Source organism: Artibeus jamaicensis, unplaced genomic scaffold, assembly GCF_021234435.1.
Source record: "Artibeus jamaicensis isolate MK-2021 breed Jamaican fruit bat unplaced genomic scaffold, CSHL_Jam_final contig_519, whole genome shotgun sequence".
NCBI classification, from domain to species: Eukaryota; Metazoa; Chordata; class Mammalia; order Chiroptera; family Phyllostomidae; genus Artibeus; species Artibeus jamaicensis.
Genome location: NW_026521871.1, coordinates 54,846,840 through 54,862,496, shown reverse-complemented (window position 1 = coordinate 54,862,496; position 15,657 = coordinate 54,846,840). Strand labels below are relative to the sequence as shown.

General features: G+C 61.3%; 2 protein-coding genes across 2 annotated transcripts; one reads left to right on the top strand and one right to left on the bottom strand.

Moving 5' to 3' along the window:
• The first annotated feature begins 145 nt into the window (after positions 1-145).
• On the top strand, positions 146-4,888 carry MST1 (macrophage stimulating 1). The gene is given in 19 exon segments (XM_037128521.2): positions 146-175; positions 177-267; positions 935-1,082; positions 1,162-1,274; positions 1,357-1,471; positions 1,553-1,689; positions 1,769-1,889; positions 2,035-2,153; positions 2,357-2,525; positions 2,643-2,773; positions 2,865-2,967; positions 3,086-3,222; positions 3,313-3,348; positions 3,436-3,556; positions 3,731-3,808; positions 3,938-4,084; positions 4,161-4,267; positions 4,366-4,505; positions 4,629-4,888. Coding segments are annotated over 19 exon segments (2,205 nt in total). The 3' UTR covers positions 4,791-4,888.
• A 400-nt stretch (positions 4,889-5,288) lies between these two features.
• APEH (acylaminoacyl-peptide hydrolase) lies at positions 5,289-14,033 on the bottom strand. The gene is made up of 22 exons (XM_037128520.2): positions 13,965-14,033; positions 13,757-13,889; positions 13,121-13,247; positions 12,649-12,742; positions 12,476-12,551; positions 12,224-12,387; positions 11,921-12,058; positions 11,734-11,825; positions 11,620-11,660; positions 11,414-11,535; positions 10,852-10,912; positions 9,729-9,826; positions 9,040-9,091; positions 8,104-8,192; positions 7,524-7,662; positions 6,952-7,035; positions 6,791-6,871; positions 6,350-6,438; positions 6,047-6,237; positions 5,854-5,956; positions 5,646-5,752; positions 5,289-5,556 (listed from the first exon to the last, which is right to left on the bottom strand). Exons 1-22 carry the CDS (start codon positions 13,974-13,976, stop codon positions 5,451-5,453), a joined length of 2,199 nt encoding a protein of 732 aa, XP_036984415.2. The 5' UTR covers positions 13,977-14,033; the 3' UTR covers positions 5,289-5,450.
• Positions 14,034-15,657: the final 1,624 nt, after the last annotated feature.

Genomic DNA, 15,657 nt, shown 5'->3' with positions numbered 1-15,657 from the left:
CCAGGCTAGCTGGGCCAGAGCCAGGGCCCTTGCCCCTCACCCGGGGGGCCTGAGGCTTGGTTCCACCCCTGTCCCTATCACTGGGTCTAAGGTCAAGCCCTAGCAGGCCTGGAGTGGGGGTGTGGAGCCAGAGCCACCCAATCCCATGGGGACAGGTTTCACAATTTCCCGGATGGGGCCCGTGGTGGGTCACAGTACACCCTCTGGCCAGGAGAATGGAGTCGTTTTCACTCCTGCTCCTTCTGATTCAGTGCTCACGGGCCCCTGGTGAGTGTGTTCCCCTCTACCCCCCCCCCCAGTCCCTGTGTGCCTTCAGGAAGGGGTCAGTTCCAGGCCCACCCTGCTGTTCAAGCCAGGAGCTCACTTTCCCACCAGGTGTAGAGCACTGAGTGACCTCGGCTTCTTGCACAGAGCTAGGTGGCCCCAGGAACACAGATACACACTGCCTGTTTGGGCCTGCATTAGGACCTCTGCTGTACCACTGAGGCAGCATGGGGACTGAGCAGAGGCACGCGTGTGGGCAGTCGTCCCTCACCACCTGATTTATCCTCTAACCTAGCATGTGTCCTCGTGCTGGTAAGAGGCCAGACTTGGAGTCAGAACCCCTGGGCTGGGCCTCTGCCTGGGCAGTACGACTGCTCTGGGCCTGGCATTCTCAGCTACAAGACAAGATATAAGGAGTTCCATCGGGCAAGCAACAGGTCCCGCTGCTCCCATAGAACATATGTTTTAGATCTGGGACTGGAGCCTTGCCCACAGCAGCGGCACAGGAGGTAACTACCATGTCCGGGTCTATTTCACCTACCCTGTACAGAGATCCAGCCCTTGAATGTGTCCACAGAGTCTATCCCAGAGCCTATAGAGTTGATCCCCTAAATGCATGAAGTGTGGATTTGTTCACAGACATGAACTGACACACATGTCCACCCTGCAGGGCAGCGCTCGCCTTTGAATGACTTCCAGGTTCTCCGGGGAACAGAGCTGCAACACCTGCCACACACCGCGGGGCCTGGGCCTTGGCAAGAAGACGTGGCAGATGCCGAGGAGTGTGCACGACGCTGTGGGCCCCTACTGGACTGCAGGTGAGTGGCGACAGGACCTGGATAAGACTTGGGGCAGAGGAGCCTGCACACTGAGTGACCCTGTGCCTCCTCCTCCCAGAGCCTTCCACTACAACGTGAGCAGCCATGGTTGCCAGCTGCTGCCATGGACCCAGGACTCACCCCACACATGGGTGCAGCGTTCAGGGCGCTGCGATCTCTTCCAAAAGAAAGGTTGAGTGGCTGTGGAGAAGGGTGGCAGGGGGTAGGGGTGCTGGGGCTTCAGGCCTTGTTAACGTGCATCTATTGCTCCCAGGCTATGTACGGACCTGCATCATGGACAATGGGGTTGAGTACCGGGGCACCATGGCCATCACCACGGGTGGCCTAACCTGCCAGCACTGGAGCCACAGGGTCCCCAATGACCACAAGTGAGAGGGACACCTCCTCTCTGTCCCTGCTGGTGGGCACCTGCCCCCAGCACGCACTGCATTGCAGCTCTCTGCACCCAGGTACACGCCCACACTCCATAATGGCTTGGAGGAGAACTTCTGCCGCAACCCTGATGGGGACCCCAGAGGTCCCTGGTGCTACACGACAGACCCTGCTGTGCGCTTTCAGAGCTGTGGCATTAAGTCCTGCCGGGAGGGTAAGTGGCTCCAGGTAGAGCCAGGGGCGGGAGGAGCGCGCCCGTACCCGTCCACAAACACACTGCCCTGTGCCTCCAGCCGCTTGTATTTGGTGCAACGGTGAAGATTACCGTGGCTCAGTGGACCGCACTGAGTCAGGACGCGAGTGTCAGCGCTGGGACCTGCAGCGCCCACACCCGCACCCCTTTGAGCCGGGCAGGTACGCATGGGCGGGCTCCGCGCCTCGAGGGCCAGACTAGGGGAGGGTCTGGGACTCCAGGACTGGGCTCTGTATTAGGCAGTAGGATGGGGCCAGATATGGCCTGAGTCCCAGGACCTTATTCATGTTCGGCCACGGCCCCCAGGTTCCTTGACAAAGACCTGGATGATAACTACTGCCGGAATCCTGACAGTTCTGAGCGTCCCTGGTGCTATACCACCGACCCTCGGGTGGAGCGAGAGTTCTGCGACCTCCCCAGCTGCGGTAGGTGGGCATTGAGGGCTGGGCCTAAGAATTATGGGGGCGTGGCGGAGCTGAATAAAGGGGCGTGGTGGAGCTGAAAAGGGGCGTGGCACAGCTGGACGAAACCTAGAGGGAGATCTCTGGAAGTGGGGTTCGGCCTCAGTCCCAGCCCCAGCCCCATCTCAGCTCTGCCTCGGGCCCCGACTGACCTGGGTCCATCCAAGGGCCCGAGGCACAGCCGCAACAAGAGGCCACGACGCTCAATTGCTTCCGCGGGAAGGGTGAGGGCTACCGGGGCACGGCCAACACCACCACCGCAGGCGTGCCCTGCCAGCGTTGGGACTCGCAGAATCCGCATAAGCATCGTTTTGCACCTGAGAAACACCCATGCAAGTGAGGTGGCTGGAGACCCTGGGCGGGGTTTGGAGGAGGGCGGGGCCTGGGGCGGAGGCTGGGCTCGAGCCAGAAACTGGCTGGGACCCATCTACGCTGATCAGAGCACCTGCCCAGGGACCTTCGGGAGAACTTCTGCAGAAACCCCGATGGCTCAGAGGCGCCCTGGTGCTTCACATCGAGGCCTGGCATGCGGATGGCTTTCTGCTACCAGATCCGGCGCTGCACCGACGACGTGCGACCTGAGGGTAAGGTCTGAGCTGGGGCTGGAGGCACCTAACCTAACCGCAGGGCTCCAGCGGGAAACGGCTGACGGCCGCCTCTGCCCGCCTGCTGCAGACTGCTACTACCGCACGGGGGAGCAGTACCGCGGCTCGGTCAGCAAGACCCGCAAGGGCATCCCGTGCCAGCGCTGGTCCTCGGAGACGCCGCACAAGACGCAGTGAGTTGTTGGCCCCTCCTTCCTGAAACCCTAACGCCACAAGCCCTAACCTCTCAAACTGGAGTCTGGTGGGGATCTGGGATATCGCTGCAATGAATTTGCATCCCCATCCATCTAGGTTCACGCCCACCTCTGCGCCCCACGCGCACCTGGAGGAGAACTTCTGCCGGAACCCTGATGGGGATAGCCATGGGCCCTGGTGCTACACCACAGACCCAAGGACTCCCTTTGACTACTGTGCACTGCGGCGCTGCGGTGAGTGCCGGAGACACTCTCCCAGGGCCTGATCCCCACCTCCACAGCAGAAGGCTGGCTGTCTAAACTGGGCGAACTTGGCTCTTTCAGATGACGACCAGCCACCGTCCATCCTGGAGCCCCCAGGTAGACTTGGGCCAGTATGGGTGGGGAGCCCTTTGCCTCCCTTCTGCACACAGTGGGGGTTCCATTGGGTCCATCCTGCACCCCCAGACCAGGTTCTGTTTGAGAAGTGTGGCAAGAGGGTGCCTCGCCTGGACCAGCATCGCTCCAAGTTGCGTGTGGTTGGGGGCCAGCCTGGGAACTCACCCTGGACAGTCAGCTTGCGCAACCGGTGAGGCACAATGGCACGTGTCCCCCAAAGAGGGGCTGAGGCTGGATCCTCTCTCTGTTTGTGCAGGGGGAGGTGCGAACCTGTCTCCTGCCTCAGAGGTTCTAGCCAAGAGGTGACGGGCCCAACCTGTGTGCCAGGACTCACTGTTCCCTGTACTAACCCTTATTCCTCCAGGCAGGGCCAGCACTTCTGTGGGGGGTCCCTAGTGAAGGAGCAGTGGGTACTGACTGCCCAGCAGTGTTTTCCCTCCTGGTGAGCCTCCCTTGGGTTTGGGAACCCACCCAATCCCACCCTCCTGCCTTCATCTGCCCCAGGCAAGCCAACAGGTGAGCCTCAGGGCAGCAGATCTTAAGTCATGCCTGAGCAGAGCTTCTCTCCCAGCCACATGCCTCTTGTGGGCTATGAGGTCTGGCTGGGCACCATGTTCCAGAACCCACAGCCCACAGAACCAGGCCTGCAGCGGGTCCCGATAGCCAAAATGGTGTGTGGGCCCCCAGACTCCCAGTTTCTGCTGCTCAAGCTGGAGAGGTGTGTAAGTCAGAGGGTGTGAGGCGGGGCTGTGCCGTGCGGCCTCAGGCCCTGAGTACCCTCATTTCTGCTAAAGATCTGTGACCCTGAACCAGCGCGTGGCCCTGATCTGCTTGCCCCCTGAGCGGTATGTGGTGCCTCCAGGGACCAAGTGTGAGATCGCAGGCTGGGGTGAGACCAAAGGTAGGAGCGCAGTGCAGGGGCCCTGACGGCTACGGGCCAGGAGGCCCAGCCCTGGACCTGCCCAAAGGCCTTCCCTTCTTCCCATCCCTCCACTATAGGTACAGGGAACAACTCGGTCCTCAATGTGGCTTCACTGAATGTCATCTCCAATCAGGAATGTAACGTCAAGTACCGTGGGCGTGTCCAGGAGAGGGAGATGTGCACTAAGGGCCTGTTGGCCCCTGTGGGTGCCTGTGAGGTCAGTGGCAGGGGCCCTGGCAAGCCAGGGGAGGGCGTGGGAAGCTGAAAATGTACTGCTTCGTCCCCAGGGGACTAGTCTCTGGCGTGGCCCAGGCCCCTCACCAGCTCTCCCACCTACCAGGGGGACTATGGAGGCCCACTTGCCTGCTTTACCCATGACTGCTGGGTCCTGGAGGGAATGATAATTCCCACCCGAGTGTGTGCACGGCCCCGCTGGCCAGCTGTCTTCATGCGAGTCTCGGTGTTTGTGGACTGGATTCACAAGGCCATGCGGCTGAGCTAGGCCCCGCCTCAACCCTGCGTGCCTCAGGAAGGACAAAGCTTCCTGGCAGACATAAAGCGGCCTTTCCCCTCTATGCCTGTGTAGGGTGCTTCTTAGTCTCTGCTTCTAGGGAACGAAGTGGCGACTCCTTGCTAGGACCTAGGGGTGGGGGGTGGCTTGGGGCCTGCGTACCTGGGCTGGGTGATCTGACCCCTCGGGCTCTCTCAGCCTGTGGTGCTGTGGAAGAGCACCTGTGGAGTGCTCACTGGTCCCTAACAAAACGCTGGGAGAAGGATGGTGTAGGGTAGTTTCTAAAAAAGGGGCCACAGCAGAAGGAGCTAGCCTGGTAGCGTCTCTGTTGGCCAGGACAAGCAGTGGCTGAATTCCTCACCATCCCTTCCCCTCTCACCCTGGAGGTAGGTGAGTCCTTCCGGCTACCACACCCAGGGCCTACGGCCTTTGAACTCCAAGGGTGGGGCTAGGGTTAGGCACGGCTGGGAACCAAGTACCAGCAGGAACCACACTCCGTCCTCATTTATTGCAACCATACAGCCCCCATTTCTTGGCTCACCCATCCACGGAGTCCAGAGCCCAGGAAGCCTCTAGCTGCTCTGCCAGACCCTGGGGCTCTCCAAGAGCCAAATGTGCCATCTGCCAACTGGCTCATGCAGAGGCAGGGCTTCAGCTGCCTAAGTGCGTGCGCAGCCAAAGCACAGCGTTCATGAAGCTGTCTGACTCCACCTCCACCTCTGACAGTGCGTGGGTGCTTTTGGGATACAGCAGGAGCCTGCAGGGTTGGGCAGTAATGTTCCAGGTTGGAGGGTCCTCCCCTGCTCACCTGCCCACCAGCTGCCAGGGCTGTCCCACTGCACTCACCGAACAGGCACATTCCTGGCCTTGAGGGCCCGGTAATATTCTATGCCCTGCTTGAAAGGCACCCGCTGGTCCTTCTGGCCCAGCATCAGTAACAGTGGGGTCTTCACCTGGGTGCGTGAGGAGTGACAATGAGCAGAGCTCCAGGTTCGGGTTGGACTGGCGGCACACTGGGCCGGTGGGTGGCGCGAGGGGTAGGGTCACTGTGTACCTGAGGGGTGTACTTGATGGGTGACTTGTCCAGCATCTCCGCCCACATGCTGAGATCTGGTAGGCAATCGCTGCTGTAGGGGAAGCCAGCCTCCACCACGCACCTGCAAGAGACCGAGCTGATGCAGCCCCTGAAGCTCTGGGGCCCAGGCAGCCCACGGGGTACGGGATGGATGGGAGAAGGGCACACCCACCAGTCCGGGATGTCAGTGGAGCCCATCATGGAGGCAATGTTGATCACAGGGTTCCGGGCCACGCAGGCACTGTACATCTCCGGATACTGACCAATCAGGTGGCAGGAGAGGAAGCCACCGTGGGAACCACCCATAAGGGCCACTCGGCTTTTGTCAAAGTGTTCCTCCTGGAGCACCTGCTCTACTGCAAACTTTGGGGTGGGGCAGAGCACACTGCAGCCAGCTGCCTGCCCAGCTGACAAAGCCACCCCCACCACCCCTTCCTCCAGCCTGTCCAGAAGCTGAAGCCCCAACCCCTGCTACCTGGACGTCCTTCACATCTTGGTGACCCACATTGCCAGGGAGGGAGAGGATGCTGTCCTGACCAAAGCCCGTGGAGCCACGATAGTTCACTGGAGGCCAGGAAGGGACCAGACAGGAAGGTCAAGCGACATTCCGAGCTCCCAGACACCTTTATACCCTCTGGGACTTCCCAGAGGCCCTGGGGCCAGCTACGCATAATATATCAATGGGGAGGGGCCAAGAGAGCTGAGGCTGCCCAGCATCCACAGCACCCTTTCCAGGGGAGCCCCATGTTGGTCCCTCTTACCACCATGCCACAGAGCCAGTGGGTGGGCCAGGCAGTTCCTGGTAGTGGTTAGAGAGGCCTGGAGGCTAGGGCGGTACCTGTGGTGCTTGTACAAACTGGGCCCACCTCACGGTGTCCTACAGCCCTCTCAGAACTGTGGGGACCTGCTCACTTACCTAGCAGCACTGCAAAGCCCATTTTGCAAAGCATGGCTGGGAAAAGCATCCAGGCAGCGATGAAGGATGAATGGGGCCCCCCTGCAGACAGGGAGCAGAGGGTGAGAGAGGCAGCTAAGAGGGATGGTGGGAAGGCAGGGGCTCTTTGGCCATATGCCTACCGTGGGGCATGACCACCATGGGCACCTGGGTCTTATCTGGAGGGTTGCTGGGCTGCAGGAGGATTGCTTCAAAGTCAAGGCCAGCTGCAGGGAGAGGGCAGCAGTCAGCAGAGCCAGCGCTGCTACCTGGGGGCTGCCCCAGCCAGGACCTCTGCTACAGCTGCAGATCTGGGGGCTGGCCCTCAGAACAGAGACCTGGCCAGGGGAGCCCACACAGTGACGCACAGCCCCAGTGTGCCCACACTCCTGCCCCAGTCAGGGGACCCCACTCTGCAAGGGCGGCATTCTGGGTGAGATGTGCCCACAGGCCTCGTATGGGGCCTGTCTTCTCTGGGCCGTGGTGTCACTTCACAGAGGACTTGGCCTGGGGAATTCCAAGCTCTGACCCCCAGAGCAGGTGGCCAGATGCCCGGACATTGCACTCCCTATGACCGCCCACAAGAGGAAGAAAGACACCTGTCGGAGGTGATCCCGAGACACCTGCAGTGTGAGGTGGGAGGCAGGGGCAAGGTCCGCAACGCTGTGTGCTGGGGAGCCTGGGGGAGGCATCCCTTGCCCCTGGCCCAGCTCACCGTACTGCACATTCTCTTGCTCCGGGGGTGGCTGTAGCACCCGGATGCCCCAGGAGATGTCGGAACTGAGCTCGGCCTCCTCCAAGGACACCCATACCACCGACTGTTCCTTCCCTGCAGGAGGCAGGAACCCAACTTTCTGCCAAAAGAAAAGAGGGTGTCATAGGGGCCTGGCTGCCTCCCTGCGCTTCCACCTCACCTCTGCCCAGAGTGGGATGGGGGCAGCCTTCACAAGGCTGGGGGTTGGCATGGATGCCTACTGTGTACTATTGTATACAAAGGTATTCAGCCCTCTTCCCCACGACCCCACTCGGTGTCTAGGCTCTGCTCTCTCCCTATGCTCTGTTAACCCAGAGGACTGGGTGCTTCCCCAGACCCCCTGTTCTGTACAGAGCAGACCTTGGCCTGGTAGTTCCTTCACATGGGTGCCAGACCCCCATGGACCATGCTGAGTCGGGCCCGCATTTGGCTTCTCACATGCTGACTGACCATAGTCAGACTCCAGGGCCAGTTCTCTGCCCTGGGGGGCCCTGCCTGCACAGAACCCCTGCCTCCTGGCCTAGCAACCCCCAACACTCACCAGGCTCGGGGGTAAGCTGGGTGTGGAGAACTGCACCACCATGAGGTCCCGGTCAATTGTGAGCAGCTTCCAGCTTCCACCTGACCCCCCTGGGGAGGGCAGATGCCACTAAGCACCTGGCAGGGGCCACCACCCTTCCCACCCACTCCCTACACAGCCAGAATCCCCAGCTGGAGGCACCCCGAGGAGCAAAGGGGTGCCCACAAAGGGACCGTCACAAGCAGCCCGGTACACACAGCCCTGGGAGAGCCTCTCGCTCAGTCAGTTGTGAACCCAGCAGACACTGACTGTGCCTGGGGACTGCTAGATCTGGAGACACGCCAGACCCCCATGCCACAGCCGTCACCCCTGGATGACTGCAGCCTGCAGCGGTGGCAGTTAGGCCCCGGGGACAGGCGGTGGGGTGAGTGATGCTAGCTCGGAGCAGTGGGGTCCAAGGAGATTCCTAAGCAGGACCTACAAAGGGAGGTGCAGTGGGGGAACGACACTTTGGTAGCTTTGAGGAGGAGTGAGTATAGTCAGGGCAGAAGGGCTCCAAGGACACTTGGGGGGCAGCATCACGAGGCCTGGGCAAGAGGAAGGGGAGGGAGCCGACACGGGGCTTCTCCTGGGCTCAGGTAGAAGAGCTGTGTGTGCCTACAGTACCGGGAAGGGTGGGATGACAGGCAGATCTTGGCAAGAGGGAGTTTCGTAGGTTTGAGGAGCAGGGGTGGGGACCATGCTGAGGCCTGGCCAGGACAAATGGAGCAGAAGGGAACCGGGGAGGCAGGCTATCGGCTAGGTAAAGGTCCTACACAGGCAGGATCCCTGTGACACTGTCGGTAAAGGCTGAGGGACAGTCAGCGGTACAGTGGCTGAGCACGCCGCTGTGGCTTCACAAGCTCAAGCTGCAGTCCCACCGCCAGCCTGGCTGGCCAGCTCGGCAGCCCCACTCACCAGCTGTCAGGGAGGTCACACTGCCCACCTGGGTGTCCACAGCAAACAGGTCCTGAAGCAGAAAAGAGGCCACGTGTGGCAGCAGAGCCAAGAGCCCTATGAGTCCTGCCCCCACCTCTCTCTCCTCTTAGGGACCCCCGGGCCAGGACACAGCTGTGAGCACCTAGGACAATGCTACTCAGTACAGTAGGGAGTGGCCTGAGGGCTTGGGTTCAAATTCTAGCCCCGAGTGACCCTGGGCAAGGTAAGGAATGCCTCTGAGCCCCTTTGAGCCAGAATGAGGACATATCACACCAGTAAGGAGCCTGGCGCACTGTGGGTGTCCCCACCTGCTCCCCGGAAGTAGGCCTCTGCCCCACCTCACCCACTCCCCGTACAGTAGTTTGGCGCCCACCCCAGTACCAGCCCCTTTGTCCTGAGCTAGAAATGTCTGGGGGAGGGAAAAAAGGCCAAAGAATCTGTTGTGGATACTACAGGATACCGTGACCAAGGGTGGCATCTGAGACCACCAGGGCAGCCAGACCCCCTCAAAGAAAAGCGAATCCAGAACAGCGGCAGGCAGGCCTTACAGGGCCGGTGAGACCTGTAGCTGGGCGTTCCACCCAGGGGTGTGCACATGCTACGCCACCCTTGTCCCACGCCCAGGGTTGCTCACCGGTGGTCTCCAAAAACAGTCAGGGCTCCCTCACCTGCAGGCTGCGCTGAGCAGAATCGAAAACCACTCTCTGGCTGTCAGCTGACCAGCACCCCAGAGGCAGAAGGCTGCAGTAGATCCCAGAAAAGTTCTCTGCAAAGACGGGAGGGCTGGGGGCTGCGTCCAGGACTGGAGGTGTGGGGGGCAAGGCACTGCCAGGACACAGGGGCGCACACCCCAGGCAGCGAGGAGCTGCCCAAAGAGGGGGCTGAGGAGCATGGGCATTTGAAGGCCCGGGAGAGGCAGGGCCCAGGGGCTCCTGGGAGAGTCTGCGGGTGCTCGGAGGAAGTGTGCTGGCTGTCCTGTGAGCTGCCCCTGCTGGCAGCAGGTGCACTGGCGTCTGTCTACCCATCACAGTGCTCCACACAGGGCCTGGCCCTGGGGGCTGCTCTCAGTCCTTGTCACTCGTTTCACCCTCACTGCACCCCTACACAGAAGGCAGGGATGACCACCTGTTGCACGGGTGAACACATGGAAGCTCGGGGAGGTCAGGACACTGTTAACAAGGGGCAGAGCTGGGTCCAGACTTGGCCCCCACTGCTGCATCCCTGCAGCCCAAAGGGAAGAGAAAGAGGCCACCCCTTGTCTGCTGGACTATGGAACTGCCCAGGAAGCCTGAGAAGAGACTCTCTCCTCTCACATCCTTGGGATGGTTCTGGGTCCCAAGCAGAGTGGTGGGCACTGAGACTGTGACTGGGGCCACCACCCAGACGCCCTGCTGACTCAGGGCTTGGACGGCACTGATGCTGAGTGGGGGCTGGGAGAGGGATAAAGCAGCGCCCTTGGGCTCACAGCCTCTCTGGTAGAACATTCCAACCCAGCGCAGGTTCCGAGGCCCTGAAAGGAGCTGCAGCACGGGAATGAAACCATCGACCCCTGACCAGCTTGGATCACTCAGCCCCACTGTGTGGGGCCGGCTGACTCGCTCTAGCAGAGCCCTTCCCTGAGGCGATGACCCTGCTCCCCACGGATGCTGCACATGAGCTGGCCCAGCAGGGAAGGGGGCAGACTTCAGAAGGAACGCAGCGGGAGGAGCTGCGGCACTGGCCCTACACAGGGAGAGCGAGTGGCAGGAAAGCAGCTACAGGCTCCCCTGACCCCTGCCACACGCCCCTCACCTCCCAGCCGCCGAGGCACGACATCCACCACCACCGAGGTGACCTTGGTGTACCAGTCGTACTGCAAGAGAGCACAGTGCTTAGGCCCACCGGTGACTGGCAGCAGCCTTGGGGCGCAGAGTTCAGTGCCAGCCCTCCTCTCGGGGCCGCCTCAGGGAAGGGAGGCGGCACCTGCAGTGAGCCTTATGTCCCCCCTTTCTGGTGACCTGGGCTGAATGTCTGGAAGGGCCTCTAACTCTCACTAGGGGCCTAGAGCTCTGCTTGGGCAAGGACCCTGTGACTGAGACTCTGTAACTTCCCACACTATCCCAGCCCCTTGCAGAACCTGCCACAGGCAACCGAGAACACTCTCCAAGTAGCAAGTCTCAACAGTGCAAAGCCTCCCACACCAGCAGACCCTCGGCCCCCAGGCCCTGCCCTGACAGGACAGGCAGAACTCACACCGTCTCTGCACCCAGGAGAGGAGGTCCCCTGAGGGGCCCAGGGGGAGACCAGGGTGAAGCTCAGCTCTCAGCCAAGATCCCCTCCTCTTGCACACTGCCCCTCGCTCACTCCAGCTCACCAGGCACAGTTGGCTACACTGATGGTGGGGGATGAGAGACGGGTACCGCAGATAGACGATGCGACACTGGTCTGGACTCAGCCGGGGCGATGAGACAGCCAGAGAGTCATCCGACAGGAGCTCTGGACCGGACAGGAACATGAGCACCATGCAGGCTGGCAGGGCTAGCTCACGTCAGCAAAGCACAGGTAGACGCCAGCACTTACCACACTTCCCCTCAATGAGATCCACATAGTACAGGGCTGACCTGGAACCACCAGAAGACACTCAGCTTCCAGGCCAGCCTGAGCCGCCAGGCCCCGCCTCGCCCATCTCCTCACCTGCGATTGGTGCAGAAGCGGACCCCCAGCCGGAAGGGCTCATGCCACCAGCCCACGAACACCACACCCGTGTCTCCAGGAGCCCAGAATGCCTGTGAATGAGACCACAGGGCAGGTATGAGCAGAGGGCAGTGGCTCAGGCAGGGCCCCTCGACTCCAGGAGCATGTGGGCAGAGTCAGTGCTCACCTGTCCAGGGGACACATTCTCTGGGACCCCCTCAAGCACGGAGATGTTGCTGCTCTCAATGTCCAGCACACATAGCACCGGAGTGCTTTTGGAAGCCATGTTTTCTCCCCAGTCTTCATAAAAGACAAACTGGTCCCCCTGAGAACACAAGATACTCACTCGATGCCCAGCCCGCCTTGTGAGAGCCCGCCCTGCCCGCCAGAAGCCAGCGCCTCCCGTCTGACAGGCGCACCGTGGGCAGGGGGCGCCAAGCCCCAGGGCTGCCCTGCAGGGCTTTCATGGACGGGCCTCAGCCCGGAGCACCTTGATGGCCTCGTCTGGCTTCTTCGGCCTAGCCATCTCTTCATCACTGCCACTGACGTCCAAGGCTTTGGTCTGAAAGAAGGACTCAGCCTTGGGGCGCTTCTTCTCTGCCACATACAACAAGTGTGTCTCCGAGTGTGACCAGGACAGGCAGCCAAAGCAGCCTAGGTGAGGGAGGGCCAATCAGGGAGAGCCCTGGGCTACAGCTGCCCCTTCTGTCCACCCTGCCTGCTCACCAGCCAGCTGCCTCACCGTCGTCATACACAGGCCCATGTTTCTCCAGCGCCGACAGGTTGAAGCTCTTGAGCTTCCGGTTCTTCTCCCAGACCTGAGGACATCTGGGCATCAGGCTGGCTGCCCCCCGACAGAGCCTTACGTGTAGGCTGAGCCCCAGTAGCCCGCCACCTGGTCCCCTGCAGACACACCTCCAGGAACTGCTTCTCCTCACCCAGGCCTGCACTTGCAGCCTTGCGCAGCACGGCCTTCATGGCACCTGAAGGTGACTCCCTGCTCAGCAGTCTGAGGAGGACACGGTAGAGCAGTTCGGGATCGGCTCTCACCCAGTGACCACCCCATCCTGTCCTCTAGACTTTGGCTCTGCATCCACACCTACAGCCCATCTAGCCCCATGTGGCAGCTAACCTTGCTTCTCCTCCCTGGGGCACGGCTCTACTCCCCCCCAGCCTCCCGTGGACTCTACTCCAGGCCCAAGTCTGGGGCAAACTGCCAGTGCCTATCAGGCCATGTCTCCAGAGACTGCATGAGCTCCCACGGGGCCACGGCCTAGCTCCCAGCCTCCCTTTGGAACCCTACCTACACACGGAGCCCAGAGTGGGCATTCATAAAAGCCTTGCCATAGCCTTGTCCACATCCACAAGCTTCTTCCCTCACACTTACTCCCCCCGAGTCTCCACACTGTTGCCTGCAGGCCCTGCAAACACCACGGAGTCCCCATCATGGAACACCAGGTATTGGCGGCAGAATCGGATGTTTTCCATGCGTTCCAGGTCCCTCTGGGTCCACTCTGTGAGGAGAGGCAGCAGCCTGCTCAACCTGACCAGTTCCTGCACAGGCTTCCCCCAACCCCCAGCCTGCCTCCTTCAATCTGTCTCCAGGTATTCTGGGGGCCAGATGGACACACTGAGCCACAACCCAAACCCAGGCCTCCAGAGCCCCAGCAGAGGACGGCCTCTAGGAGAGGAACCGCTACCGTTCCCCGTACCTACCCAGAAACATGAGGGCGCCCTGCCTGGCACAGCTGAGACAAGGTAATGGGAATGTGTCCCACAAGGCCCACACCCTGCACCCGGGTCTGAATTCTACTCCCACACCTTCAGCTCATGTACTCATGGGTACCGTCCCATAACGCCCAGACAGACCCCCACCTGTGTGCACTGGCCTCTGCGGCGCGCACCCTTCCACCCTGCACCCTCCGAGCCCAGTCTTCCTCCACACACACGTGTGCACTGTCAAGCAGGCCCCCTCCTCTCCGCCCGATTGGAACCGCCACCCGATTCCCCTTCATACACACACCTGTGTGCACCGTCCGGTAGCGGCCCCCGTACTGCGTCGTGACCTCCGGGCCCAGGCAGGCGGCGCTCAGCGAGGGCTGGCGGCTAAGGCCCCGGTACAGCGCCGCCGCCTCCTCGGGCTCGTTCAGCAGCACCTGCGCGGGGGACACACCAGGGTCAGGCCAGGCCCGGGCTGCAAGGACCACGGGAACCGCGGGCCGAGCCCTCACCTGCCGCTCCATGGTCGCTGTCGGCCGCCGGGGCGGGGCGGGCCTTGCTTTGGCCCGGAAGTGAGGCTTCGGGGGGCGGAGCCCGGAGCAGCCCTTTGAAATCCGCTTGGCCTGGCCTGGGGGAGGGAGGGGAGGGGCTTCCGCTAAATGGGCGGAGACCGTTACCAGAGGGGCGTGGCCTCGGAGGTAAAGTGTAGGGCACCGGGAGAAGACCGGTAGTTTTGGATCCCGGGGGCGTCCTGCAGGGGAGAGCAGGGACTTTGAGGAGATGCGCAGGCCTTTTAGGGGCGCACTAGGCTAGTGAGATGCGGCGCGGGGGCCAAGCCGCAGGCCTGTTCCGGGAGGGGAAGGAGTGGGATCTGCGACGAGAGTGGTGGCACTATAGAGATGGAATACAGGGGAGGGTCTTCGGGCTGGGGCGAGGCGGGTGAGTGACGCCAGGGCCCCCAGTGAGAAAGCGGTGAGGCCTGAGTCGGGACACGACTGTGGGGCGGAAGAAGCTGCGCGGGGGCCGGGTGGGCCCTAAGCAGCGAGAGGGGCGGGGCTAAGCGGTTGGGGTCTGGAGCCAGAAACCGCGCGGAGGAGAGGGGCGAGCCGGAGCGCGTCCCAGGAATCTCCAGCCGCTCTGGGGCTCGCTGTTGCGTTCCTCCTGGTTCAGTACAGGGCAGACCTTCACCAGATGGCGTCAGGCCCTGACCTAGGTGGGGCTCGCAGGCAGATGGAAAGAGGACCGAGATCTGCCGGTGAGCGCGCAGAGCGTTGGGGTGCGGGGCAAAGGGCGGGTTGCTGAGCTCTAAGGGTGTTGCCTAGGGTTATCAGCTACCAGGCCAACCCCAAGAGCTATCTGTCCTCGCCTCTCTCACCCACCCTGCTCAGTGGCACCTTGCTGGGGATCCTGAGTGGAGTTTCTGCCTGCCTCCCCTCAGGCCTCAGCCCAAGACTGTGTACAGAGCCCGGTGGGGTCCGGCTCCACCCAGAACCAGAGAACTTCCTGTTGAAAGAAGAATCTGGGCAGGCAGGCTCCTTCACACTGGCACAGGACCGAGTGGGATATGATGGCAAAGGAGGGCAGCAGAGGTTGGACTAGCAGCATGTATGGCCCCCTTTTCCATATGCCCTGAGACTGGCTGGTCTTCCACACCTCAGGGCCCTGGCTCCCCGTGCCCAGCCTTGCCTTTGACTGAGACCCCACTTGCCTGGCCAGCAGCTTCCCTTTCCCCATGAGCCATTGGACTAGTTAAGTAAAAACAGCCCTCACTGTGTGAGTACCTAGCACGTGCAAGATGTGAAGGCCAGACTGGGAGTGGAGAGTGGCCCATACCTTTGATCTGGTGGGGAAGGTTGGAAACTGGGATGTTCATCGCAGTGTTATTTATAATAGGGAAGCTAGGGACATGGTGCCTGCCCTTCAGGGCACGTGCAGTGGTCTGGCTGTAAACCCCTGGTGCAGCTCTCTGGAGGCTGGGCATTGGAGCATGGCCACCTGCGTGCCTGGGATCAACATGTAGAAATAAATGGGCAGTGCTGCACCTTCTAACTTCTGTTTAAAGTGAAAAAATAGAAAAACACAAGCAGGAAAGACATGCATCAAGATACTAACTCAGGGGGGAAGGCCAGAGGCAAGGCTGACCCTGTTTTTGTTTATCTGTGTTTTAAAAATTATCTAACAGCCCTGGCTGGTATAGCTCAGTGG